General features: G+C 50.5%; 1 protein-coding gene across 4 annotated transcripts in view; it reads right to left on the bottom strand.

Annotated features, from left to right (window-relative positions):
• Positions 1-576: 576 nt before the first annotated feature.
• LOC111852352 (spectrin beta chain, non-erythrocytic 1) overlaps positions 577-27414 on the bottom strand; it is a 73050-nt gene continuing 46212 nt past the window's right edge. For all 4 annotated transcript variants that reach the window (XM_072709399.1, XM_072709396.1, XM_072709397.1 and 1 more), the window contains 33 exons: positions 26313-26486; positions 25763-25854; positions 25112-25192; positions 24888-25003; positions 24680-24792; positions 24112-24299; positions 23501-23618; positions 23017-23175; positions 21996-22298; positions 21722-21875; positions 20259-21129; positions 19042-19179; positions 17523-18279; positions 16266-16468; positions 15567-15657; positions 14891-15037; positions 14139-14402; positions 13173-13397; positions 12724-12813; positions 12358-12636; positions 11784-11918; positions 11454-11654; positions 10967-11341; positions 10510-10754; positions 9246-9384; positions 8593-8677; positions 7830-8026; positions 7483-7586; positions 7092-7146; positions 3344-3558; positions 2691-2864; positions 2543-2585; positions 577-2039 (listed from right to left, as the gene is read on the bottom strand). In XM_072709399.1, the coding sequence (XP_072565500.1) occupies positions 1797-2039; positions 2543-2585; positions 2691-2864; positions 3344-3558; positions 7092-7146; positions 7483-7586; positions 7830-8026; positions 8593-8677; positions 9246-9384; positions 10510-10754; positions 10967-11341; positions 11454-11654; positions 11784-11918; positions 12358-12636; positions 12724-12813; positions 13173-13397; positions 14139-14402; positions 14891-15037; positions 15567-15657; positions 16266-16468; positions 17523-18279; positions 19042-19179; positions 20259-21129; positions 21722-21875; positions 21996-22298; positions 23017-23175; positions 23501-23618; positions 24112-24299; positions 24680-24792; positions 24888-25003; positions 25112-25192; positions 25763-25854; positions 26313-26486 (6774 nt within the window). In that variant the 3' untranslated portion in view covers positions 577-1796. The remainder of the gene's footprint in view (positions 2040-2542; positions 2586-2690; positions 2865-3343; positions 3559-7091; positions 7147-7482; positions 7587-7829; positions 8027-8592; positions 8678-9245; positions 9385-10509; positions 10755-10966; positions 11342-11453; positions 11655-11783; positions 11919-12357; positions 12637-12723; positions 12814-13172; positions 13398-14138; positions 14403-14890; positions 15038-15566; positions 15658-16265; positions 16469-17522; positions 18280-19041; positions 19180-20258; positions 21130-21721; positions 21876-21995; positions 22299-23016; positions 23176-23500; positions 23619-24111; positions 24300-24679; positions 24793-24887; positions 25004-25111; positions 25193-25762; positions 25855-26312; positions 26487-27414) is intronic.

Genomic DNA, 27414 nt, shown 5'->3' with positions numbered 1-27414 from the left:
AATAATCGTATTTCGGTGCTGCTTCTCACAGACTGTCCCTCAAATGCTACCCGGTAGCTAATATTGATTTTGCGCCAGGGAATAGTTCTTATATTTCAGAAAAGTGCACGTCAGGTAGTCATAGTTCCGAAATATAAAGTTTCTACACAATATAGTGTACACACAATACGATATTTGTCAGATTCCTCTCACATTATAACTAATATCATTAGTTTTCTGACAATTATGCAACTCTTATTTTGACCATTTCACTCCCGTCCCTTTTAAATTGCAATTGCGGAATAGAACCACTAGGTTGTGCCAGTTCTTTATGTATAAGATGCGCGTTTCGCAGCGCTTGGGCGATGCAAGTCAAATGGAGAATACGTCACCAAAAGAAGCAAATCGTTTTCAAACGTAAAATTGTGGAAAATAATAATTAAAAAAAACCATTATGATAGAACGCGGTCAAATAAGTTTATTTGATGTTAAAAAAATACGAATTTTAAATATGTAAATAGCCTAAGTACACTTTGACTAGGAGCTAAACGACACGATAATACGCAGGGTATAAAAAAAGAGGAAGATGCCACAGAGTAATTTTAAAAGCATTTTAATGACTTCGCACATATTTAACAGAGGGTAAAAGTCTACAGGTGCCGCCCCGTACATCTGAGCCGGGCTCGCGCACGCTAAGCACCTACCGACCCAGCCATCGCGAAGGAGTTCATTCCTACTGCCTCGTTTGATTGTGCAATAAGATGGAAATTTTCATTACAATAGTTACAGTGACAGAAATGCACACTATGTATCAAATAGCGAGATAGAGTAGCAAAAAAAATGATAACACGCAGTGCTAGAGCCAACAAGCAAGCAGCCGTTTGAGTAACATTACTTTGTCCTGTAAATGCGCGGTTTTCCACTGTTCCACTTAACAACAATGCTTTAAATTGTTTATAATACATCTAGTTTTTTTATACTCTGGACTAGAATAATTTGAACATACATTATAATGCAACTCAAGAACAACAACAAAAGTCGTCAAAAAAAGATAAAAAAAAATTATTTAAGATTTAAAATGAACTCGTATACTATCCTTCGTTAACAGCCAACATTCTTACTGGTCACAATCACTGCATAAGAGCCTCAGAAAATAGCTAACAGGTGACACTGACACTGGTTATTATTGGGTTGTATCCAAATTAATGCATGACTATACTAAGTATAAGCATAGACAATATACCTTAATCGGAGCCAATAACTGGGGGAAAGTTCATTAGTAAATGGAATTAAACAGTTCATGTTTGCAGTTGCTGTTTTACAGTTTATGTGCAGAGTGAAAAGGAATCGTTTCAAAGCACCGCTGCCTTGCTTTCTAACAGCAAAAAGATGTAAGTTGTCTTTCCAAGACAGCCTCACAAAATTGAGGAAATGTTTAAATATCCAGACCCCTAGAAACTACTGACAATTACAAAAATGAGCAAAGAGTGTCAAACAGGAGGGAAAAAAATAAATCAAAACCAAAGGGGAAAAAAGTTCAAAGAAGAAGAAGAAAAAAGCGTGACCCCTAGTCCTGTCTAATCATGTGTGACGGAAGCTGCCCAGGACTCTCACACCCTAGAGCTTAATGAGTGTTTTTGTTTATTTGATGCGTTTCCTTTTTCCAGGACGTTTTCAGGAAACGCTGTAACTTCTAAAACCAATTGGTACGGTAGGCACAAAGTGTGGGATAGTGATTCAGAGCTTGCATGCTGGAATTTCACTGGAGTTTAGGTAAGCAATGACCCTGTGAATGGGGGGTGGGGTGGGTGCTGGCTCTATTTCTTCTTGCTGAACAGGCTGAAGCGTTTCTCCTTCTCTTTCTCCTTCTCCTTTTCCTTCTCCTTGTCTTTCTCCTTCTCCTTCTTGCCCGGGCTGGACTCGGTGGTCAGGGAGACTCCCGTGGGCAGCGTCTGGGCCCGGCTAGAGGCCGGGGTGCTCTGACTGCTGGGGGTCACGTCGGAGGTCGCCGCTGAGGTCACGGCACTCGTGATGGCCTGGATCCACGTGTTCATCTCCTCCTGCGGGGTCAGTGGTCACGACAGTCAGGGCACGGCCATCTACAGCCAAATATTCATACCTGCTTGTAAATAACACCAACAAGAAACACTGCAAGTATTAAAAATAATGTGGATGTACAAACGGGACCCAGAGGCAGCTCTGAAGCCACACTCATCCAGACAGGATATCTGAGGCTTGAGCTTCAGTTCCCGTCACACAAAATGTCAGAAAACATGCAGAGCGACACAGAAATCAGCTCCTTACACTAAGTTTAAATGTGGGCCCAACACAAGTAGGTCTAATCCTTGTGTAGAGAATTCACAGTGTTCTGCTTCACCAGTAGACCTTCAGACCCCAGTCAGAGGAGATAGGAACCTGAAGGCGTTCTTTCCCCACTCTGTCCATAACATCTCCTGTTAACGGCACTGAGCCCATACGACTCCCACAGCAGAAGAGACACAGCCCACCTTGTGGAACCTTTTTAAAAGCCCCTTTTTAATTTTTTAAAAAAAGCAAGACTCACATCATCTTTGGCTTGGAAGAGATACTCATTCCCATCAGAAATTCTGTAGAGGAAAAAAAAGAGGTTTTAAACACGTTCCATCACGGCTGAAATAAATACGCCAATCTTTTCCTGCTTCACTGATTCATGCCCCAAGGTGGCGCCATACCTGAGCTTGAAGACATGCTTCTTCTTCTTGTAATCGAGCGCCACCTCGCAGACAGCATCCTTCAGGCTGATAGGGATCTCGCTGTGGTATGGGATCCCCTGGCTGGCCGTCTTGCTGTCCTTGTAGAAGCCCATTTCCTGGTTGTTTATCACACAGTAAACGTTGTGCCAAGACCTGCGGAGACACGGTAGTCAGAGCTGCCCTGTCCGTGTGGGACATAGTGTCACTTGTTGGCTGGAAGTTATTATTTTTTTTAGCAGATTTTTAGCAGAAAACTGTTGATTTTCACAGCAGCAGTGTTGTTATGCATTTGGGACAAATGAATCTGTAAGCCAGTAAACAGTGGCAAGAGTGAAAAGTGAGTCACAAAAGGATATTAATGAATACATGCTTTTCACACGTACAACAGACAGCATTTTAGGTGCACGGCAGTAGTTAACAGAACCTGCCTGCACTATTTTACTGGTCTCTCCCGTTTTTTTTTTTTTTAAATATCAGAGAACTGAACATCCACAATGTGAGGGATTACTGTGCTCGGTCAATTGCTGCATGGTTTCTTCTTGGTTCCAAGATGAATTCGTACTGCGGTCAAATACCAGTCTCTTGAAAGGAGCGCTGCTGCCCCCTGGTGGCACGGCAGCAGTGGTGCGTACCTACTGGATGCCTTCTTATTGTGAGCCTCCCACTCATGCTTGCGATGCAGGAAGCCCTCCAGCTGGGCGGACGGGGAGTCCTGGGCCTTGGCCGGCAGCGTGGCGGCCTGGCTGCTCCTGCCCTTGCGCTCGGCGGAGGGGGAGGGGGCTGGGCTGGGTTCCTTCGAGCTGCGCTCCGCCACGCCGTTCACCATGTCGGCACCGTCCACGCCATCCTGCCCAGGACCGACGGGCCAACGAGAGAAAGGAAGAGGAAGAAGGCTTTCAGAAAGGTGCAGTGGATTTTGTGGATGCTGGGCAGGGCTGCATGCGCAAAGAGGCTGTGTAGACCAAGGATGCCCCCCCCCAAAGCAACATGGGCAAACAGTAACGACGTATACAGATACATCCATATACGTCTAAAGGGTCTCCTTCTGAAATGGGACATGAAAAAATAGCCACTTAAACTGAACCTTAAAACTGAGGGGAAAAAATGCTTTCCACCAAATTGGCTTCTACAAACAACAAAGTTTAACATTAATAAGTTATGAAGTGACTGATTTTATGGGGAATCTTGCAGATTGCAAAAACCCCTGCAGGCTGCCTGCAGAACAACAGAGTCTGGGGGAAAAGAAACAAATGGTGTCTGTAGACCAAGCAGAACACCTGAAGAAACCATGTGACCATGGGACGGCCAGTGAGGGGAGGGGCCAACAGCCCAGCCAGTGAAGGCTAAAGGACTGAATCAAAACCGTTACAGCAGCCTCAGATTGTTGAACTGGTGGTTCAATTAACAATCAAGATGCCCGGTAACACAGGGCCAAGCAGACTGAAGCACTAGGGAGTCAGAGTGGGAGTCAGAGTGAGTCACAGAGTGAGTCAGCATCCCAGAGCTGCTCTGCTCTGCTGGAAAGGTCTGTCTCAGGACTGGCAGCGGGTTAAGGAGCGTCATCGCTAACCTCTGTTAGCCTCAGAGCAACTCCACATGGCGGGGGGGTAGCAGATAACTGCCAGGTTTGAGGATTATAGAATTAGAGGAGCACAGCAGACAGGGAAGAGGACTTAAAGATCACAGGTTGGGAAAATAAAAGCGATTAGGGATTAAAACATGCAAACAACACTGCCAAACCAAAGCTTTAACGACGCAGACAAGCAGCCAAGGTCACGGGTAGCAAAGTACACAACACACAACTCAAATTGCTTGTCGTGAAGCTCGCCATTATCGCTGAAGTTTTTGTAAGAAAGCAGGGAAGGGCAATATTCCCATTAGAAGTTTGTCAACGCCACAGACACTCCAACCTATCACAAGGCTTTACCCAATCATAAAGAGCCTCTTCCAGGAGGCGGGGCTCGCCACTGGCCATTGGTCGAGGCTGGAGGGGCATTCCTTCCAGAAGCCACGCCCCTAAATAGAGCTTTTAAAAGTAGAATCCTGACGACCGTGGGAGCCTCCAGGAAAGCAGTGCTCTGCATCCTGCCACTGAAGGTCCCAAACGTCACTCGAACACAGACGGCAGACGGCACCAACCGGCCCGAGAAGGCCGGGCTGGTACTCGGGCACGGCACGCTGTCAGTGTGGTCAGTCTGGGGCTCGTTTAAGGATGAAGACTCCATAGGAGTTACAAGCTTTTCATACACTGACAACCCAAAAACTCATAACTGAACCAGCTGTGCTTTCGGAGTCGTGATCATATGAATATAAACAGCAACCCCAAACCTGACTGGTCCTGCACGTGGTTTATTTTGGGCAGCAGTGATCGCCACAGCACAGACTGCATGGCTGAATGTTGCTGAATGTCTGCATGCTAATGAATGTTGCAGGCTGACCCAGCTGATGGCCACTAGGCGTCCTTAGAGGGGGCTGAACAAAAGCCCACCACTCGTGTTTAGTTATAACGCCAATATGCTTAATTACCATGATTGGGGGAATTGGGAAGCTAGTGTCTCCCCACAGAATTCACCTCCTTTGACGTTTTCTGATTTTCAGACTTAGAAAAAACTGATGTCCACCTTGTTTAACATTTCTACCAAATCGCTGACAGGAACCTTGAGTAATTTGGGAGGAAAATAGCTTAATGTACGACAATATATATATACAGACATAAATGGGAGTTAAATACAGATGTGGGTACAGGCGTCTTGGATGCTTAACAAAATGAAAGCTTCCAGTTTCATATTTACTATTAAAGGGAATTAAAAAAGCATTTCTGTCCTTTTGAAGAGGGAAGATGGTGCAAGGATGTCAACAGGTCACCTTAAAAAATGAAAAAGCACATGCAGACGACTCATTTCTACTAAATAACAGTAAGATGATGAACCGGATGAATAAAACTGGATGAAGCTGGATGAAGAAAAGAAAAAATAAAAACAGAAAACACAAACAGTGGTTAGTGACCAACATGGTTATACATGCGACGAATGTAACATTAAATCGACAAATGAAGGGGTTATATGCGTATATGATGGCGAGGGGGCGGGGGGGGGGGGGGAGACGAGAAAAAAACATTTGAATATACAACATGTGCATTTCTGTCTCAGTTGGCTTAGCTTTTATTGTGGAGAGGAACCAAACGAGGCTGTTAATTGTCCATGGAAGAAAAGGCTACCATGCAGACAAAATGCAACAAAAAACAAACATTCAAATACAAGAGGCTTAACCTTAAAAAAAAGAAAACAAAAAAAACAAACAAAAATGCGGAACGAGACGTAACATTATCAACACATGAACAAACGTTACACCAGATTTAGCAGCAGACGTTACAAATGGCTGGAGTCTCGGGCCGTTCCCTCAGCTGGACCTCTTCCTTTTTTAACCATCAGTCTCTCTAAGGCCCGAGTTGTTGGCTGCATCCCCCCACATCAACTGTTTGGTACAATCGATAACGTGGGGAAAAATAAAGAGCAATCGCACATGTAACTTGTTCAAGTGAGAAATGACGGTTGGGCGGTGTGGCTTTGCTCTGACTGCACCTGCAAGCGCACCATCTTCTTGGTGACCCGGGAGAGCGAGAGAAATGGACGCTTACGGGCATTTGCCAAAACAAAGGGCGGGATAAAAAGAGGTGAAGAGTCAGCGGGTCAGTGGGCACACACACCTCCATGAGCACCGACACGCCGCACCGAAGCCCACATGACAACAGGGGAATGGACTCGCTCACCAGGGCAGTCGAGATCGCGTGACTCAAACCCTAAGGCCTAACCTCACACCAACTAAAACGCCGATTTGCTGTCAAAATTCCTAAAAAATGTTCAACCCATGGTGGTAAAACACACTTTGTGTGACAGGCGTGACAAGGCGAAGCTGTGGCAGACTAATGCTGATTAGTCGCTCCAGTCTATTCTTAAAATATATTTGTCCTCTCTTTCTGAAAGTATCAACTGGTCAAACTACATAAAACATGCGCAAATAACTAATCAAAATGAATAGCAGAGGTTTCACTCGCGAAGAAGCACAGTTATAAACTGTTAGATGCACAAAGGATGCAAGAATCTGTAGGAGGAAAAAGGGATCGTTTCTCTAAGTCCGTAACTGTTCACCAGCGGGTGGGGGGGGGCCTGCGGGCAGGAGCCTATGATAACAGGGTCAACAAGCCTGGTAAATCTGTTTCCCACCAGCTAGGAGCTGTAAACGGGCACAGAGTGGGTGGGGTGAAGAGGCAGGGCTCCCCACGTCACCCTATCACTGTCCAGCACGTCCCGTACGTTCGGTGCCGGTCCGTCGGCTCTGAAAGCTGCTGTAGCTTTGGTAGGTCTGGGAGCGGTAACTAACCCGTGGGGAATCCTGGTCCGAGGGCAGCCCGTTCTGGGAGGCCTGCTCACCTTCCCTGAAAAGAGGAGAGGAGGAAAGGCCAGTGATCAGCGGGGGCATTCCATAAATATATGTATACCTACACATATATATATGAAGTATGGCTATTAAGATTAATAATGCATATACATATTTTCTTTACAGCTAGACACCGCAGAGGGGCTGTTCAGATGAGACCTCATCCATCTACTAGAAGCTTCTCCCACTCCTTAACATACATATTAATGTCCATAGAGCTCAGGGCTTCCAGTGCGATGACATCACTGAATCTAAAGTGACATCATCAGGGGTTCTAGTGTGACGAAATCACTGCACTACGTCACACATGCAGGGGGGGCAGGGGGGTTCTCACCGCTGTTGCGAGTCTGAGTCGGGTGCGGGCAGAGCCTCCGGGGACAGGGGCTGCCTCCTCCTCTCCTCTTCCTCTTGCTGTCTTCTCACTTCCAACAACTCCATCTGCAGACAGATGGCACAAAACACACACCCCCCCACACACACACAGGCGAACAAAACACACAAATACACACATACCCCCCACACACACACACACGCAGACAAAAACACAGACACATTATGAGTTATGTTGCTTAAAATCTGACCTTACCTAGTCACTGTATATATAAAATCGATGACAATGTGAATTCCATTGTTCTCCACAAAAACACTCAGACACCGAGTTCTCCCCCCACGCCCCCTCACCGTCGTCAGCCTCTCCAGCGCCGAGAAGCGCTCCTCCCACGTGGCCGCCGACTTCTCAAAGGCCTCGTGCCTCTTGATCAGCTTCTCCACCTCGTCCACACTCTGGCCCATCTCCCGGCTCGACAGGTACGGCTCCTGGGCCAGCAGCCAGGTCTCGGCCACGCCGGCGTCCCGCGAGAACTGGTGCACCTCCAGCACTGGCATGGAAGACGGCAGGGTCAGCAGCGGGTTCGTGCTGTCGCACCGGGCACGTTTTAAAGACTGACCCAAAAGCGGAAACGGGCCACAGTTCCTCAGAGGGACGCAGCCCTGCCTTGCCAGGCTTCACACAGACCAGAAACAGCCTTATGGCCCAGCTCACCACAACTCCGTCAGTTTGAGGAACTGTGGCGGCTGGCGTTGGGGGCAGAGCTGTGGTGAGAGGGTATCTGGGGATACCCCTGCACTCCTCAACCACTTCCGTGGTTAGCTTGACCAAACCCAAAATTCCGGGGTACACAGAGAGGTCATACATGTGTGGCAGACAGGGTGTCATCTCTGCCCCCCCCACTTCAGGCTTGGGGCCCCTACGGCCTTGGGGCCCCTACGGCCCAACCAGACCCTGGGGCCCCTCGTCGCCATGTCCTCTGACCATGCCTAGTAAGGCAAGACATGTTGGAGACACCATAACGTCCCAATCTGAAATGTTATATTTGGTCCCTTTAATTCCTCCCTTTCCGCTCGAGCAGGCAGTTCGACGGGCAGCTGAGAGGGCGGGACTTACCCAATCTCAGCCACTCCCATCTGTCCTCCCACTTGTCAATCATGTCTTTCCTCTTGTCCGTCAGCTGTACCAACTTCTCTTTAATCTGAAAGCAGAACTTCTAGTCAGAGTTGCGGTTCTCCTCCGAAATGCAGTGTTTCTGCATGGCTGTGGATCAATCACACAGGTTTAGGAGCTGCAATACTACACCTTCTTAAATATGCATGTTTATTTTGATTATTTTTATACATAAATAAAAAGCATGCCCCTCTATCCACAATCCCCAGGGTGTTTTTAAAAACACACATAACAAGAGTAAACCTTCTAAAGTCCAATCCATCTTCTTCGATAATTACACCTCTGTACCACCTGGGTCAACATACCAATATTTCTCCCTTTACTGGGGCCCTCAGAAGTTCCTAGAAGCTTGGACAGACATTATTTTCTTTGCATTGGAGATAAGAATAACAAGTAGCTTGGCAGTGAGTCTTACAAGCTTGGCGGGTAGTTAAGAGGTCCGGTTAAAAACAAAACAAGAATGTTCGAGTGCTTAACCAACTAACGTGTTACTTTTGTGCACGTTCATGAAGCCATCTCTCAGCAGATAAATGGCCTCAGATGTCCAGCACAGCAGCCAATCCGCTCGTGAGGGAGACCCCAGTGTAGAAACTCACCTCGTCCGATGCATAATGCTTCCGTGCCAGGAGGGCCTTGCCCAGCTCGATGCAGGTGGTGAAGCTGTCGTTGCGGGCGTCTATCTCAGCCTTGATGCCTTGGTGGTTGTTCATCAGCAGCTCCACTGATGACACGTCCCTGAGGAAGGTCCCATCGCATCAGCGGTCAGACATGCATTCAGAACCGTACGGCCTCACGACGTCATCAGCTAAGCTAACGCTTTAGTCCTTTACGGTAATAGATCTGCCCGGATCTAGTCCAAGGCAGGGCGTGGCGGTTGGATACTGAAACACACATAAAGAGAAATGCTTTTGTAACACAGTAGAAATAAGAGATTCTATATTAGGATTATAAGCTACGGACGTTGCTATGGATACAGACTCCTATCGGGAGAGTGCATGTCACTAGCATAAACAGACAGGCCTTTCTTAGTGGTTCAGTTCTGGGGCCACAAAGGGCTGGCCTCTGGTTTTGAGAAACAGGAAGGCGAGCAGCCAAAGAGGACTGCATTACCCCTCGAACTGTATCATTAGGCAGACATGCGATCAGACAGCGGGGTTTCCGATGTCACTCCGCCGGGGACAGAAGAGGAAACGGCTCATAATGACTAAATTCAAAACCGGATCCCCCCCCTCAAATCTCTGTGGGTCACCTCCCTCCCGCTGTCCCGGCAGGATGGGGTGGCAGAGGCTCGGTGACATGAGCCCGATCGCCCATCTCTCCCAAGAGTACAGTCTTTGCTCAACTAGTAATTATGTTGATTACAGCAATTACATTTCCAGCTCGAAGCAAGGAGCTGACGGTGAACTATTCGCTACAGTAAATCAATACATTTGCTGGGTGAAAAAGGAACGAAAACCAGGAAGAGCCTAGGCAAAGATAGAAAAAGGAAAAACAGAAGCATTCTGGGGCAGGCTAGTGTATAACATTTTACTTTGAAGCTGCAAGTAACAAGGGAAGCTAATACCACTATTGCCATTCTTAAATGCACAGACACTTATTTTTAGGATAAGTAGGACTACTTCAGCAACCAAATCAATTAGACAGCCCAAGTGTTTAGTGTCTGCAGAACTGCTCAATGCAAACTTCTAAGACAATGTTAAGAAATTCTCTTAAGTCACTTAAGAAGCTTGGCCTGGGTTTGTAGTACAGTTGAAGGCTACCTGTCACTTTAAGCAGGCAATGGACAATAGCCACTGGAACTTAGGCAACTACCAATCAAAAAAGTCCACACTCCTGTAGTAATGACATGGTCCATCGCACCTGGGCTTCTCCTGGGCCTCGATGAGGCGGATCACATCCTCCATCCAGAGCATGAGGTCTCGAACCATGCTGAAGAAGCGGAACTTGTCCCCCGTGTCGAGCAACCGCACCCTGCGTCCCTCACACGCCTCCAGCAGGCTCTTCCAGGTCTCCAGGACCTCGCTCTCCCTCTTCTGAATGTCATCAGCCTTGTCTCCGGCATAGGCTGACTGGAGGCGGACTGCATCTTCTTGCAGTTGCCTCACCTGTGGATCATACCAGAGATGTTATGATGCAAACGAATACACTTCCTAGATTCATTCTCTTAAATTTAATTCAAGCTCTCAGTGATTGTGGTTCTAAAACAAATCTAAAAAGTCACAATTCATGAACGAGACAACGTTCAGTTGCTATGCAAAACTGTAGCATTCCACCAGACTAGACCCTTGATGGTACCTCAAGGTATCTGGTTTCTCACCTGTGTCCCCAAAGCCTGGATGTCATGCTCAAAGGTAGTGTGCATCCTCTGCAGGGTCTCCACTGTGTTCTGGTCACGACCAAGTTCCTCTGGCAGCTTCTTGTGCTTGTCCAGGATACGGCCCAGGATCTCCTTGGCATCATGGTAGAACTTGTGCAGCTCAAAGGAGGCGGCCAGGATCTGCGTGCGCGTGTCGATCAGCTCCAGAAGGTCAGCCCAGGCTTCGTTCAGCCCGTCCTTCCACTCTGCGATGGTGGCTGCGTCCGAGTGGCCCGAGTTGATCAGGTCATCCGCCATCTGGTTGACAGCGTCTACACGCTCCTGCCCGATGTTGCCCGTGTCTCGGGCAAACTCCCGGAAACGTTCTTGGAGCATCTGTGCAAAAGAACAAATCAATCAACCACGTGAGAAGCTACTACTTCTCTACCTCGACGGTTCCTGATGATCCCCGAACGCCGGCTGGAGCAGGGCTGGGAAGTAGGCCTACCGTAACGTGCTCGTAGTCCTGCCCCAGCTCGTGGGAGCCCGCCACCACCTCCCGCTCGGCAATCCACTGCTCCAAGTCGTCCACTTCACGGTTCAGCTGGAAGAGCCGGAACCTCTCGTCCAGCTTCCCTCTCCGTTCCTCAGACAGGTCCTTCAGGCCGGCGTACAACTTGTCCACTTGCGACTGGCGCATGTTTATCCGCTCACTGTGAGACGAGAGGACAGGATCAGAATCCTGTTGCTTGGAAACACGATGAAGTGATATTGGATGCGGCCACGAACAGGACGACGAGCCTCGAGACTCATCCGCAACCTGTGGATCTTTATTGACTTGCCTTTCAGGGTGGCCTGCAGCGACCAGGGCCCGGCTGGTCTTGGAGAGCTGGTGGACGGTCTCGGCGTAGTCCTCTACAGCCTGCTCCAAGATCTGGTGCTTTTTCAGCATGGCCACCGCACTCTGCTCGTCCTGACATACACGTGCAGGAGAGACTAGGTGACCATCATCTTGTGACACACAGCCCTCTGGTTAGCTTCACATCTCCATAGCCCCAAGTGTCTCATGCTAACATGCAACTCATTCTCCACCAGATGGGAAGTGAAGTTCTAGAGCAGGGGTCACCAACCTGCCCCCCAGGACCACATGAGTCGCCCGCGGACCTGTTCTAAAAATAGCACAACTCACCAGTGAGCAGCATCTAAAATTGAATTTTATCCTGTTGCTATTCTTCTTTAATCACATTTAAAAAGCATTTAAAACATGTTTATTATACATGAAGTTTAGATAAGTTTAGGAGGTCGTTTCAAACTGGTAGCCCTTCGTATGGCTCAGTGCCCGTGAAGTAGCTCTCAGTTTCAAGAAGGTTGGTCACCCCTGATCCAGAGCCTCCAAGGCCGGACCCTCGTACCTTGGCCTTCTCCTCGGACATCATGTAAAGCTCCTGCTCGCTCATCCAGGCCTCCGCTTCGGCAGCATCAAAGTAGTACTGCTGGGCCTTGTGGGCCTCCTCCAGGCGGGAGTGCCGATTCTCTGTCTCCTGGATCATCTGGTCCCAGAGCTGCCGTAGGTCGGCCAGGCGCTGCCGGATGGCTTCCGCAGTGGGGCTGTCGTCCTTCAGGATGCTCTGGCTCCTCTCAAAGATGTCGTTGAAGCGCGGTTGGTGGCCCTGGACCTCCTTCTGCAGGGTCTGCGGGGAGATAGTCGCGGGTCAGGGGGCAATCGGCGCCACACGTGAGGACATGGTGGCAGATATCGTCACGCAGCAGTGGGTCACCTGGTTCTTTTTAATGAGCAGCTGCACGGTCTGCAGGTTGTGGCCATGGTCCGTGGAGGTGGCCAGCGGCATCCTCTCCTCGACCCAGAGCTGACCAAAGAGACGAGATACCAGCGCAACGCTAAAAACACAACACTCAGTTCACGTGGCACTCCGTATACTACGCCAAAAACTACGAACATTCTTTTCAGCTAATAAAATGTAAACACAACAAAATCCACACTGAAAAAAGAAAGGAGGAACTGCACATGCAGACACTTTGATGGCGAGAACTGCACAGTGGTTCGAGATGCGAGCTGAGAATAAGTGTGAATAACAGGTGCTTCACTGAATAGGCTGCACCCCACAAAACAACAAGGGGAAAAAGAAAACATTCACCTGTTCCAGGCTTAACAGTAACACTCACCGGCTACCCCCCACCCACCCAACAAACCCAGGGCCAGACTCACGATCTCGTCCTCCACGTCGCGGTTGAACTGGTGGATCTCCTTGGAGGCCATGAGGTTGTCCTTCCTCTTGTGCAGTGGGTCCAGCATCTTCTGGAACTTGTGCTCCACGCCACGCCGGCGTCCGTCCACCTCGTCCGAGTCCTTGCCCTCCTGGCTAAGCGCCTGGGCCTGGCTTTGCAGCTCCTCCACCTCCTTCCTGCGCACCTCCACCTGGTTCTCCAGCATCTGGGGCACGAGAGGGGGAGGCACAGAGGAGAGGTGAGGCACGTGCAGTCGCTCTGCGACGCGCGCCCGCACATCGGCACGTGCGCATCGACGGACACGCACACACGCGATCAGAGCCTGCTGTGGTGCTTTGGCGTATCACCAACGCTTGGCACCAGCTCCTCCCCCTTCCCCTCTACAGAGGGGGAGCAAGATTACGTAATTGGGGGTGGGGGGGTAATGGTTATATAACTGCTAGATGTCCCACTTGCTGGGCCTCCGTCGCCTTGTATGAATGAACGTGTCGGAGAAAATAAACAGCGCCAGCCTGGTTTGTCTTTCAGCTAAACGGTTCCTTTCATGCGCCTGTAGCTCAGAGAAAAGGCGAGATCCATGACGAGCAGCAGGCCAGCAGCGGGGGCCGCGGGGAAGGTTCAGAGAGCCGCACGCGCCCCAAAACGGAACCCCACTTCCCAGCATTCATTAAATATTTAATTTCACAGAATAGGCAGAACACAAAGTCGGCGGCATTCAAGTCACAGAACAGCAGCAGTCACAAGAAAGAAAAAAAACATCTATTTTGGCAGTGAGCTGAATGGATAAATCGCCACCATTTCGTATCAGAAGGGCCAGTAGGTAGCGCAGATATTCACCACCATGATCTCTGACCTGTGCTGGGTGTCATGACCTATGAGCTCAGGAGCTGAGCAGTTTCGGGAGAATGAGTCCACCAGAACCCATAAGCAAAGCAGGAAATGTCACCTGCTGCTTCTTCAGCAGGATGTTGACGCTGGTCAGGTCCTTGCCGTAGTCGTCTGAGTGGATCTGACCATCCAGGCCCACCAGCCACTTGTCCAGGTCAGCGCAGCTCTGGCTGAAGAGCTCCGCCTTGTTGGCGTCGAAGAGGCACTGCGCCTTGGTCTGTGTGGTGGACTCCAGGTCATTCCACATGGAGTGCAGAGACGACAGCTTCTCCTTCACCACCGCCTGCGTCTCCGGCTTCTCCGCCACCAGCTGCGTCCCGTCCTGTGGGGGGAGGCATCGTGGGATACATATGCTTCAAATTCAAATTCAAATTCAGATTTAATTCCATATATCCCAGAATGCTCTAGCTGGAACCCCGCTGATCCACTGGTTTGCGGCTGAGCGGAGGGCAGGGGGTAATTACATAAACCGCCCCGCGGACATCAGCTGCCGCATGGCCGCTGATGTCACATGAAGCTGTCTGCTGGATGGACACCGGGTGGCAGCAGTGAGACAAACTGCTTGGCTCTGTATTGTAGCATTATGAAGATGATTCTCCTGCCTGACACAAGATCCTCACTACTCAGCTTTACACAAAAAGGGAATTAATATTCTGAGGAGCATCCCTGTCTGCTCCCTTGGGCTCATCTCTCCTTTTTATGCAAGATGATTCTAAGTTCTTCCTCAGTGGTCGTTACAGGGAGGTCAAGCAGAGACAAAAGCATCTCCACCAGCTTCCCCCAATCCCCAGGTCCCGGCTGCACACGCACCTTCTCAATCTTGTCCAGCCACTCCTTGTTGGACTGCAGCTCCGCCATGAAGGCCTGGTGCTTCAGCCACTTGCTGTGCAGGTTCCTGGCCTCGTCATAGGACATGTCCTGGGCGGTCAACATCTTCTCGTTGATCCAGAGGGACAGCTGTGGGTAGGAGAGGGGCAATTAGCAGGGTGATTAGCGGGGCCGGCTCGGGGGTGTGATCCGTCAAGTAGGGGAAGCAGGCGATAATTAGGCACTGTCCTGGGAGATGTTCGCCACTGACAGATGCTCACACATGTGTGTGGGTCATGCATCTACAGGCTAATGTGGCAGAACGTGCACTAAAGATGATACACAGGAACCTTCACGGGCAAATGCGACAAGCTCTTAATGCTGCACTGATAAGCATGGTCGTCTTATTGGTGGATGTTCTGCAGCTCCTGCTCCGATGCTGCTTACACTTACCTGGACGTCCATCGTAAGCTCAGCCTTACTTATGCCTAGTTGACTTCCTGACAGCATGTATGTGTGCTATGTGCCATCTGCCTGACTTTGGACAAAAGCGTCTACAAAATAAACGCGAAAACGCTTGCTACTTTCTATTCAAACATTTCTCCCTGGACCGTGAGCTGTATTCCGAGAGAGTTGGCCGTGCCCCCCCCAGCTAGCCAGGGCTGCAGGTTGGCCATACCTCCTGGCAGTCCTGCAGAAACTTCTGCAGATCCCGGTTGTCCTTCAGCCTCATCAGCAGCTCGCTGGCCGCCTCCCGGTTCTTCTTGTGCCTGGGCAAAGGCAAATCCATCTAGGCGTCACCGCGGCAGCCAAACAGCGCCGGCTCAGCTACGCCGTAATTCCACCCGGCTACCAAACCCGAGACGCCCTCTGTCCAACTGCAGACGGAGGATGAAGTCTGTCTATTGATCCTCGGAGAATGTGAAGTTTCATCTCACCCAGAATCCCTATCATGAGCTAGTACAGTGAGGGAGATGGTCTCACTGAACTGTCAAGGACCATCACAAGCAGCCATTTTGGTTGCGTAAACCGCTACAGTGGAGAGGGAATTACAATAGTGGTAATGACATTTAACACCCTGAAGTGTTAAATGAGTCATTCACAATTTTCCAGGCAGCCAAGGGCTAAACACCGATAACTTCTGTGAAAATTAATGTGAAGTTAATCATGCTGCTTCTTCCTTGGTTTTCCAGTGGAATATTTCACACAGGTTATATAAATGGGGTCTACAAATCATTTGCTTGGCAGGTGGATCCATATTCCTATTAGCTGAATTTACAACATTATTATTATACGTATCTACAGAATGTGTATCTAGCCCTGCTCTAGGGCCCCTGACCCATTTGGTAATGCATCTGGGGGTGTGAGTAGGTGGTACCTGTCATCGATGGAGTCCACCCTCTCCTGGATGCGCTCTGAGTTGATGTTGCCGTCGCTCACCAGCCGCCTCCCCGTCTCCACCACGGCGTTGATCTTCTCCTCGTTGGCGTCCATGGTGGTCATGAAGTCCTCCTGCTTCTTAATGGCCCCCTCGGCAGCCTCCAGGGTGGTGGGCATCTCCGTGTGGGCCAGGACATACTCCTGGGGAGGGACGGGATGGGGCGTCAGCCACGGACAGCGTACATGCGTGCACACGCCAACACTTGACCTTGGAGCGACCCAGGGGATTACTTCCCCAAGAAGAAAGCTCTCCTTACACCTCCACCCTTTCTGTCACCTTCCGTGTTTGTTTCTATAGATGACTGTTACTTCCAGTGCAAACCGGAACCAAAACCAATGGGTCTAACCTTTAAATTTAGCATGAATTTGCAAAGTAATGCTGCCTCAACGAGTACAGCACAGTGCACAAGCGCTACAAACACGCCAGCATCTGCGGGCACAAGCAACCCAATGTAATTCACAATAAAAGCAAGTGCACTTATCATTAATCACTACCAAAGACAGCAAAGGCTGTTTGTCGAATGAGAGGGTGGTACATTCTGTGCTTTAAATAAGCCACATTTGAGAGAAGTAAGCAAGTAAGTGATCTAACAGCGACCTCATGGAGATCCCTGTGATCGACTTGGGCTGCTAGGATCTCTAACAGGATGCCATGGAGGCAAGCTGAGATGACCGACAGAATGATGACAGATGGGACGCCATGACTCCTGCTTAATGTACCAACACACAATGACACTGATCCATAACTACCTGGAGTCACAGCAGAGACCAGCCCGAGGTGTACATTTATTACACGGAAATAAATGCAGGGAGACTGAAGAGAATGGCATATATTTTTAGTGCGAATTCGGATAAGCTTTCACAGCAGGTCATTTCTGATGTGAAAACATTTTTTTGTTTGGTTTAAGTGCAAAACAATCTGTGAGACAGCAGCAAAGACAAAAAAAGCAAAAAACAAAACACGAGTCTCATGGGTAAAATGTGAGACTTGACACCTCTGCTGACCAGTGATACACCCAATGTCTTGGCATTAAACACCTCAGTAGATTCTGGATACATTATACAACCATTTTGATTAAGGTCGGCTTACTTACACTTATGACCGATTTTATTGCACCAGCTGCTTGACCTGTGTTGACATGTATGAGCGAAGGTGTGGAACTGTTTTGGTACGTGTGATGCAGATATGAGGTACCTGGTTGTTGAGGAAGGCCTCCGCCTGCTTGGTGTCCCTCAGGAATAGCTGGTAGGCGTGGGACTGGGACAGCAGGCTCTGCCGGTTCTCCCACATCTTGTGAAGCTCATTCCAGCCGGTGTCCAGGGCCTGCAGCCTCTGCCGCAGGAACATGTACTGGGCATCTGTTTGGCCCTGGGTCACCATCTCGCCCATGTCACGCATCTTCTGGTAGTCCTCTTCGTAGTTGTTGATCTCGTTCTTGATGTTCTCATGTTGGGTGAGCAGCTTCTCGGCCTCCGCCAGCGTGTTGGGCATGTCCTCCGAGGCGATGGCGGTCTGCGTGCGGGACAGCCAGGACTGGAAGTCATCCAGGTCTCGCAGGAACTGCTGCAGCTTGCTGGCCTCGCCGAGTGACTCCTCCCGGTTCCTCAGTGTGGTCTTCATCTCCTCCCACACGCCGGTGATCTCTGCCAGCCGGCCCATGATGGCCTGGGCCTGGTCTGGGTGCTCAGCCGCAAGCCTCTCCGCCTCCTTCTGCAGGTCAGTCAGCTTGTCCTCGATGGCGACCAGGTCACGCTCCATGCCTGTCAGTTTGCGCTGCAGGGCCATGACGCCAGCCAGATCGTTCCCCAGCTCCTGGGTGGACTCGATCACCTTGGTCTTCTCGCGGATCCATGACTTGGTCTCGTTGCATTCCAGGTGGTAGTTCTGCACCCCCAAAGCAGAGTTGAGGGCATCCTTCTTCAGGTCCACTAGATCCCGGAATTGGCTCCACCTACCCGACCAAGACAGCTATGGTCACAAACCCGAGAACATGCCCACATCTAAGGGTGTGCATCTCAACCAATGAAGACAGGAAGCATATAGCAAAAACTGTGACAAGCTTATCGGTAACGTGTATGATCACTGAAGAGCATCATTTTTTAGATTACAGACAATCCGCCACTAACAGGACCACATTGGGTATGACAGAGAAAAATGATGCACATGTGACGAATTTCAACCCGGTTTGTAAATGTTTAATAGAGTGAAAGTAGATACAGGATGCTGTGGGAAATGGGGGGGGGGGTCTGCTCAGAAGTCACTGAACAGCCCCCAAGATGACTCCTCACTATCTCCTGAGGTAACCGAGCATCCCTGCCACCCACTAAGGCATCTGGACCCGCTGACATTTACCGGGACGACGTAAGGGCTCATCCAGACGGCCTGTCACTGTGTGTCACCTGCTGACCACAGCTGCGGAAACAGACGATTCTCTTCCAAGCCGTAATTACCTACCCTACTCAGACAGTTTTGTACCATATTCAGCTATTTCTAAATTGCCGCTTTCATCCAAAAACCCATGTGATCTTCAGCCTAATCACTTTCTGAAGTATGCCTCCAAACTAGATGGCCGGCCCTCTACCCTGGCCAGGACGACGGTACCATCTCAAGTGGGTCACAGTGAAGGCTACTCTTGGATCTTGGACCTACAGCCTTTGGGTCCTTAACCACTGTGCCACCACCCGCACACAGACAGAGGGCGGAGGCGACTGACCTGGTGTTCAGCTTATCCTGCTGGGCTTTGATCTCCTTCTCCCCGGGGTGCCCGCTGTGAACCAGCTGCCTGGCGATCTGGTTGACGACGGCGACCCGCGAAGCCTGGTTGTTCATCTCTGGCTCCAGGCTCTCGAACCTGCGGGGGAAAGTCCCAATGAGACTTCCAACAGCACATTCCCAATCAACCAAATCACATCGGGGGGGGGATATCACATATATTTGGGATGTGGGCACTCATTAGATGACTTAACAACCGATCCCAACCGCATTCTCAAATGGCCAAGCAGCAAACACAGCTGAGCGGGAGTGACTGGGAAGACGGTGGCACAGACCCCCCGTGGGGTAGATTGAATAGGAACAGGCGTGATTAGCATTAGCAAAAACTCAATAACACTAACCAATAATAAACTGCAGCACTGATTAAATGCTTTTTATTTCCACTTCCACTCTGGGCTGGGGCTATGATGGTAAAACAGCCTGAATTCACCCGGTGCTCTCGGTATCAAATTTGCAAATTTGAATGCATGGCGTCATGGATTTTTCTGGAAGAATCCATCGTCTGTTTTAAATGTGATATTGAGCCACCGTTGTCAGGAGGGGGACTCTGGGACTCTGAGACTTTGTCTATATCGTTGGCAAAACTGACAAATAGGGACAAGCAGAGACCCATTATCTGTACGACACATCTGGAGGATATCGTGACTTAAGACGACACTGCCTAGTTTGAAGGGGTCTCTCTCTCTCAGCCCGGAAAGACACAACAGCACGAGACCCTCGCTTAGGAACCATGCGCTGTCATCGGGAGGGCAGGGGGTCAGCGCCAGCCTGACTCTGACAGCCCCTGCTAGCCTTGAACTATAGCCAAGACCAGTTAAGGTGACAGACAGGCCCGGCATGAGGAAGCAGCGAGCGTCCGGCTGCATGCACGCTCTGTGCTGAAGGACGCTGCTTTTCCCATGCTATCAGGATACAGCTCAATGTGATTTCAGGTTTGGAAGTCATTTGTGAGTTTTTATGAATGCATTCCCTGGTAAAAAGCATTCATCTGAAATTCTGTAGAGAATGTTTTGCGTTTAAACATGAAATAAATGTTTATGGTGATGACCCCCCAAGTGAAAAAGGGAGCAAACAGAATTCCTCAGAGCAGAGGTGAAGGCCAGCTTTGAGGACTGACACAGGGCAGGTCCTTCTGCAGAGCCTGGCGGTGCATCTCACCTGTGCTGGATGACCTCCAGGTCTTCCAGCTTCTCGGGAATCTGCATGCTGTTCAGCCACTGCTCCTTCTCATCGATCCACAGCTCGCAGGCGTCCGCCTCACTGGACATCTTGTAGAGGGCGAGGGCGTCCTGCAGCGCCTGCTTGCGGAGGCGCGTGAGCTCGGCCACCTCGCGGTAGCGCTCCTCGATGCCGGCCAGCCGGCTCTGCACCTCCTCGGACTGGCCGTGCTCGCCGGGCAGCGCGCACGACTGCTCCCGCAGGGCGTCGATGATGGGCCGGTAGCTGGCCGTCTCCTCCGCCACGTCCTTATGCTTCTTGACGAGTGCCTGCGTGGAGAACTCGTCGTGGCCCACGTCGGCGCTGGAGACGATGCGCAGCACATCCAGCATCCAGGTATCGATGTCGTCGGCGTCGACCTGGAACTGGTGCAGGCTGAGCGCCTCCTCCAGGCGAGTACGCCGCACTGCGGCCAGGCGGCCCAGCGCGGCCCACTGCTCGCGGATGTCGGTGGTGCGCTCGCGGATCTTGTCGCTGCCGAAGTGCTGCGCCTCCACCATGGCCTCGCCCTCGCGGACTGACTGCTGCAGCCGCCCACTCCGCCCGCTCATCTCATCCTCGAAGGCACGGTGTTTGCTCAGCAGCCGGATAGCCGCCGTCAGGTCTTTGCCACAGTCCTCCGACGACAGGATCTGCTCCTTCTCCCGCATCCAGCCCTCCTCCTCCGCCATCTCCCAGAAGAACTTCCAGAGGCGCCGGGACTCTTCCAGCCGCGCCCGGCGCTCCGCTGCCAGCTGGGTCAGCTCCTGGTAGCAGAACTCCATGTGGGCCACTCGGTCCCGGATCACCTGCGGGTCACACGGCTTGTAGCCTGGGGTGGGGTGGGGGCACAAAAACACAATTGTCAGTTTATTTTGCAGTTCACAATGACTGATATCTCACTCTCAATCTTTATACCATGTTGGATTTCACGAGACCCCCCCCCCACCCAAAGTAGGGATTCTTCCTACAGTGATCTGGATGGACTTTCTCCTTAAAGCCCTTTATTGCTAGTATGGGTTTTCTCTTGTTGTTTTATTTGAGAGAGGGGGGGCAGGGGCATAGCTAGAAATGCTGGCCTCCCTGACAAAATATGACCATGGGCCCCCAATGGTATCATTTACCAACCGGACAGATAAGACATTAATGAGACATGTTTCATATTCAGGAGCAGCAATAAAGTGCTGGGCCCCCTAAATCTGCCAGGGGGGCGTGCAGCTCTGTAGGAGAGGACCATGTGCCTGATATCGGAAGGCCACGGGTTTAAATTCCGAGTGATGTCACTGTTCCCTTGAGCAAAGCCCTAAACCCCAATTGCTGCAGGGACCGGCTGTACATCACTTTGGGTACGAGTGAGTGCTAAATGAATGATGTAATCCTGAATTCCTGCTTTCCTCTGCAGTCGCAATGCTCCAGAGCCTCACCCTCTGTGTCCAGGGCAAACTTCTGCGCGTTGGCGTTGACGTTCTTGACGCGGTCGGCCTGGATGCCGATGTCGGCCTCCACCAGGGCGTGCTTCTGCAGCAGGTCCTCCACGCCCAGCAGGTGCTTCCCGTAGTCCTGGGACAGCAGCAGCATCTGTGCAGGGGGGGGGGGGGGGCAATCAAAGGAGGTCAGCACCTTCAAACATTTACCAGGACCACCAGCATTTCACAGGCTTAACAAGAGACTCGAGGCCAATGCTGAATCTGCCCGCACCTTCATCTCGTCCATCCAGTCCATGATGTAGAGCATCTCCTGGAAGACCTTCTGCAGGCCCAGGTTCATCTCCAGTCGGCTCCGGCGAGCCCGCAGTAGCTCCAGTAGGTACTCCCACAGCCTGATGACGTTGTCCTTGCGTGCCGTGATACGCTTGATGTCGTGGTAGTTCTCTGCCTCCAGCTCGCGCGCCACAGCCACCACGGCCTGCACACGCTCCTCGTACGCCGCGATGTCCGTCTCGATGGCCTCATGCTTCTTGGTGGCGGCTTCCACTGCCTGCAGGTCAAAGCCAAAGTTGTCCTGGGGGGGGGGGGGACACACACAAAACATAGGGTCAAACTACACCTGTGCATTTGACAGATAAACACAAGAGAAACCAAAACTGGAACAAAAAAAACGATAAGGTTTTATTAGCATAGAATGACTGGCCACAGCTCAAATCAAGCATTAAACTGCTGGCCTTTACTCAGCAATGTCACTAGGGGGCACTAAAAACCAATTATGATTTTCAATAGAAAATGCGTGGGAGGGATACGTCACCAGAAAAATAACGGCAGGCCTGATTGCGTTATGACAGATCACTGGAGAGTCTCAGGAAATCACAATAAAGATCTGAGCGGTCAAAGGGACGACGTCATTCAGCTATGTTATTCCGCTGTGTGCCGTTCACATATTTTACCTTAAATTATGCCCCTGTCTCTAAGACTGAAGACAGGGGTCTGCATCAATCTTCAGAATTGCATGCGGTGTTTATTGCTGCGTGTTTTGTTTAATCGTACATCAGGTCTGTACTGCATACGCTCTTAAAATTATTGTACACGATTCTAAAGCAGGTCACTATGATTGATGATGGGGGCGACTATGGGGTGTCAGAGAGAGGGATGTTTACTGATACCCGTCAGTATGTCAGTGTTTGGGAAGCGTACTAGCAACATGCAGGACATGCACCCCCGAAGTCCAGGGATCAAGGGCACGTGGTGCCCCCCCACGCCCCCCCCAGGGCTGCCGGCACACACACCTGCGAGACGAGCCGCTGGTTCTCACTCAGCCAGGTCTCCCTCATGGCCGCCTTGCGGTCGAAGCGGCGGGCCAGCTGCTCCAGCTTCTCCTGCCGGATCAACTCGGTGCGCAGCGCCAGCTCCCGCTCATGCTCTGCCTTCTCCAGCCGCTCCCATGCCTGGTGGGCGGGACACACTCGCTCAAGCTCAGGTCCAGTGACGTAAGCCCAAGATGGGGTCAGAACGCGTGAGTGACCCAAGCAAAGGGAGATGCCGCCACAGCATATTCATCTGGACACCTCAACATCTCCAGCGTCACAGCCTTGAAAGTTGAACTCCAAGACCTTTATCGCTACAATCAGTCTACAGCAATTCCACTACTTTTAGTTCAGGGGTTCTCAACCCCCAGTCTGTGAATTTCTTACACAACATAAGCAGGTCCACAATGTAAAATTGGTTGGGAACCATGATCCCAAATCAAGGCCGTCGAAGTTGACATCTTACTTTGTTGATGTCTGAGATGAGCTTGCCCTCTCGTGGCATGTAGACCTTCTGGTTGTTGGCTCTCATCTTGCTTTGGATGGTAAAGAGCAGCACCTCAAGGTTCCCCTTCTCCGTGAACCTGAAGGAGGAGGTTGGAGACCCCAGGTTAGGAGGAGAATTCAGGGCGTTTGCAAAACTTGGCCTGAGGTATTCATTGTCGTGGAACACTATTCTTCACAGATGAAAATTGAATGGGAGATTAGTATTCGGCAAGATTAGCGTGAGTTTTCTGCAGAGACTTGCACACAGATGGATGATATATTCACTGGGGGCTGGATAACCGAGTCACTGACATGCACCCAGAGTTTACAGGGGAACTGGGGCAGTGGGACTGAGGGGTGAAGGCCTGCATTCTGGCTGTCGCAATCCTGGCTCTCTTACCTTTTGGGTCCCCTTGGTACCACTTAAGTCAAGCAACGGATATAAATATGAATATATGCAGCAGACATTACTATGGATTTTGACCACCGCTAAGCAGATGAATGATGGAATAACGTTATATAGCTCGCTGCAAAAATCAACCCCATGTACTCTGGCTGTGGATTGGCGGGGGAGGGGTGGTGGTGTCTCACTTGGGGGGCTTTTCCACGGTGCGGTACGTGTTGAAGGCCTGCAGCTGTTGCTGTACCCCCACCAGGGAGTTAGCGAACTTGCGGTTGTTGAGGATGATGATGGTCTGCTCGATCCACTCCAGCAGGTCCGAGGCCAGCGACTCGTATTTCTCAATCATCTTCTCAGTCTCGATGGCGTTGTCCAGCACCTGCACAGCACAACGGACCCACACAGCACCATCAGAACAGCCCACATCTAATCCAGGAACAAGGTAGCCTACCACACTATGTGTAAACAAAATGTTTTATGACAAAATAGAGTGAAATATTATCATTTTTCCATAGCTCCTGGACAGCATATTACGGACAATGCCTCAAATGCCAGAAGACTCATAGGAACCGAAATAAGCCCAACAGCCGACAAATCCCATCTGCACTGATCTTCTTGGAAGAAAGTGCACTTTCCCTATACTGTGATGATTCAGGATTTCTAAGCATGCAGCTTTGAAAGGAGCCTGAAACACAGACCCGTCATGCAGGACAGCTAGGTGGTACGGGCCCATCTGCGAGCCCTGGGCCTGTTCCTCACCTTCCCTATCCGCTTGCCCTCCACTTTCAGGGCCTTCATCTTGGAGAAGTAGTGGTAGTACGTCACAACGTAGGTGATGATAGACTTCTCGTCGGGATGGTCCACGCTGATATCTGTCAAGATAGACGGCAGAGGAAGTCAGAACGCGGCTGCGGTGAAAGATGAGCGGCAGAGGACGAGCGGGGGGGGGGGGGGGGGACAGACTCACCCTCAGGGTCCAACAGCTTAGTGAGGCCCAGATGCTGCTCGGCCAAATTGAAGGCGTTCTGGAGGTTATAGTGGGCGTTGGACTTCTTCAGCTTGTCGAAGTCGATCAGGTCCGGTCTGCGCACACGCAAAGTACACACACACAACATGGGTCAGTCCAGCGCAGACGCACAGGCTGCGCTGCCTGCAGGGTCACACAGCTGCGATCTGCATCCCAGCTCGTACCTGTGTTTGTGGATGAGAGCATTGAAGGCCATGCCGTCCCTCCAGCTCGTGGTGAAGTTGTGGATGTTTACGTTGGGATACCTGACAGAAAAACAGAAAGAAAATGGCCATTTCTAGTTAAATCTAAACACAGCAAATGGTCTGCTTATTCTACATGGCATGACGTCTGCGTACAACTGCAGTGACATCAATGAGCAGAGATGAACTGCTGGCCGGGCATTCCTCGCATTCTCTCTGAGACTGGCCCTCCATAATGGCTGCTCTTTAGCTGTTTAACATCCATCGCTTTATTATTATTATTGCCATCATGGAATATAATAAATGGCACACAGAGCACTGTACTATACTGATTCACTGGAGAGAGAGAAGTACAGGAATTGACCACATGTACTGTATGTGAAGGAGCCACATGGCACTGGGATCAGCCACAATGCAGTGGGCGGAGCCACATGGTACTGGGAGGAGCCACAATGCAGTGGGAGGAGCCACACAGTACCAGGAGGAGCCACAATGCAGTGGGCGGAGCCACACAGTACCAGGAGGAGCCACAATGCAGTGGGTGGAGCCACACAGTACCAGGAGGAGCCACAATGCAGTGGGCGGAGCCACACAGTGCCGGGCGGAGCCACATGGCACAGGCAGGTCTCTCACCCTGCAGTCTTCATCTGGCACCACAGGAGCAGGGCATCCTTGGCAGACTTCTTCTCTTTGTTGTCCTCAGTCTCCACACTGATGTCCTGGATCTATCACACCAGAGAGACCAGACGCCCAGCCTTAACAAACTGCCATCAGCGTGATTTAACAGCCCCCCCCACCCCAGGACTCCGGTGTTTAAATTAGCATGCTAATCCATTTCAGACCCCCATCAGAGGCCAGCCCAGTCCTGCTATGAAGATTTAAGTGTCTATGGATTTATGCACGGTAGAAATTTATTTTAATCCACACAGGATGTCAAATGAAGGAATTAAATTCTAATTATCCACCCTAACCCCCTACTTGGTGCCTGCTTTTGCTTTATTGAAGACAGGATTCCACTTGCCTGTCAGTCAATATACATACACGTATGCATGCAGGCACGCACGCAGAAACGCACGCATGCACAGACTCCATTAATTTCTATTGCCAAAATCCAAATCCCAACTATGACAACCATAAACTCTACCCAGCCCTAACCATAACAGCAGGTTCTGGGAGAGCATACCTGGAAGCGGAGGATGATGGTCCAGATCAGGCCCAGCGTGAGGCGGTGGTTGCCGTCGACGATGTCGTGGGAGCCCATGTTCTCCAGGTGCACCCTCTGCTCCTTCAGGAACTGCAGCGCCTTGTCCACGTTCTCCAGGCAGTGGATGCGCATGCGCCCTTTGGTGGGCTTCGGCTAGAGGGGGACAGAACCGCAACAGAACCAAGCGCGCTTCAGCTGCTGTCCTTCACCTCTGCTGTGCATTCAAAGCCAGACCGAATTCCTACAGCATACGAAAGTTCTCATTATTTAGTCTGAGTCATCAGTGTGACATTAACGCTGAAGCTGAAAATACTTCATTAGTGCCCTTTGGTGAACAGGTGACTTTGAATCTGGAATTTAAAATAAGCAGCACACATTAGCATATCCTGCTAAATTTCTGTGCCATGGAGCAGATACGCATTTAACAAAATGTAAGTGCAAACTGCATGCACCGTTTACTGCAGACTTACAGCAATTAGAATTAGTTGTGAAGTATCAGCTGAACAAAGAAACCTAAGGGTAAACATTAACAACTCAACTGGATGTCATGTTTAACATGCAACATCTGAGCCCTTACAGGGACCAAACAGAGGCTGGGGACTGTGCCTGGGAGCCCGGGGGTAGAACCAAGCCCTTCAGCTGAGCACATTTCATTAGCACCTATTAATATTTATTCAGAGCAGAATAACTAAAAATATCAGAGTGATTTATGAGGAACACGCATGTGCCTGCGGTCCTGAGTGGTGTGGCACTTCAGGATGGCAGGGAAGTGCCCAGATGCCAGGCTGCATCCCTCACACCGGCACTCCATCTGCCATCCTGAGGTGCCTCCGTTAGTCTGCGATGATGCTTCGGGCTCAAAGCTGGCAACGGTGCAACCTGTACATCTGAGCAGGGTCCCACCACACTGGCGAGATACTACCAGCTAATGGCCTCCCAGGCAAGGCGAAACACAGAACCCATTAAGAACCTGCATCTCTGAGCGGTTTGCTGTGTGATCCAGATGGAGGCATCAAGCCATCAAACCAGACTGACCACTGAGCCCAGGAAACCTGAATATGTCAGCCATAGGCAACCTCAT

Source organism: Paramormyrops kingsleyae, chromosome 3 (assembly GCF_048594095.1).
Source record: "Paramormyrops kingsleyae isolate MSU_618 chromosome 3, PKINGS_0.4, whole genome shotgun sequence".
NCBI lineage: Eukaryota > Metazoa > Chordata > Actinopteri > Osteoglossiformes > Mormyridae > Paramormyrops > Paramormyrops kingsleyae.
The sequence above is the reverse complement of the archived record's forward strand: the minus strand, read 5'-3'. Positions and strand labels throughout refer to the sequence as shown.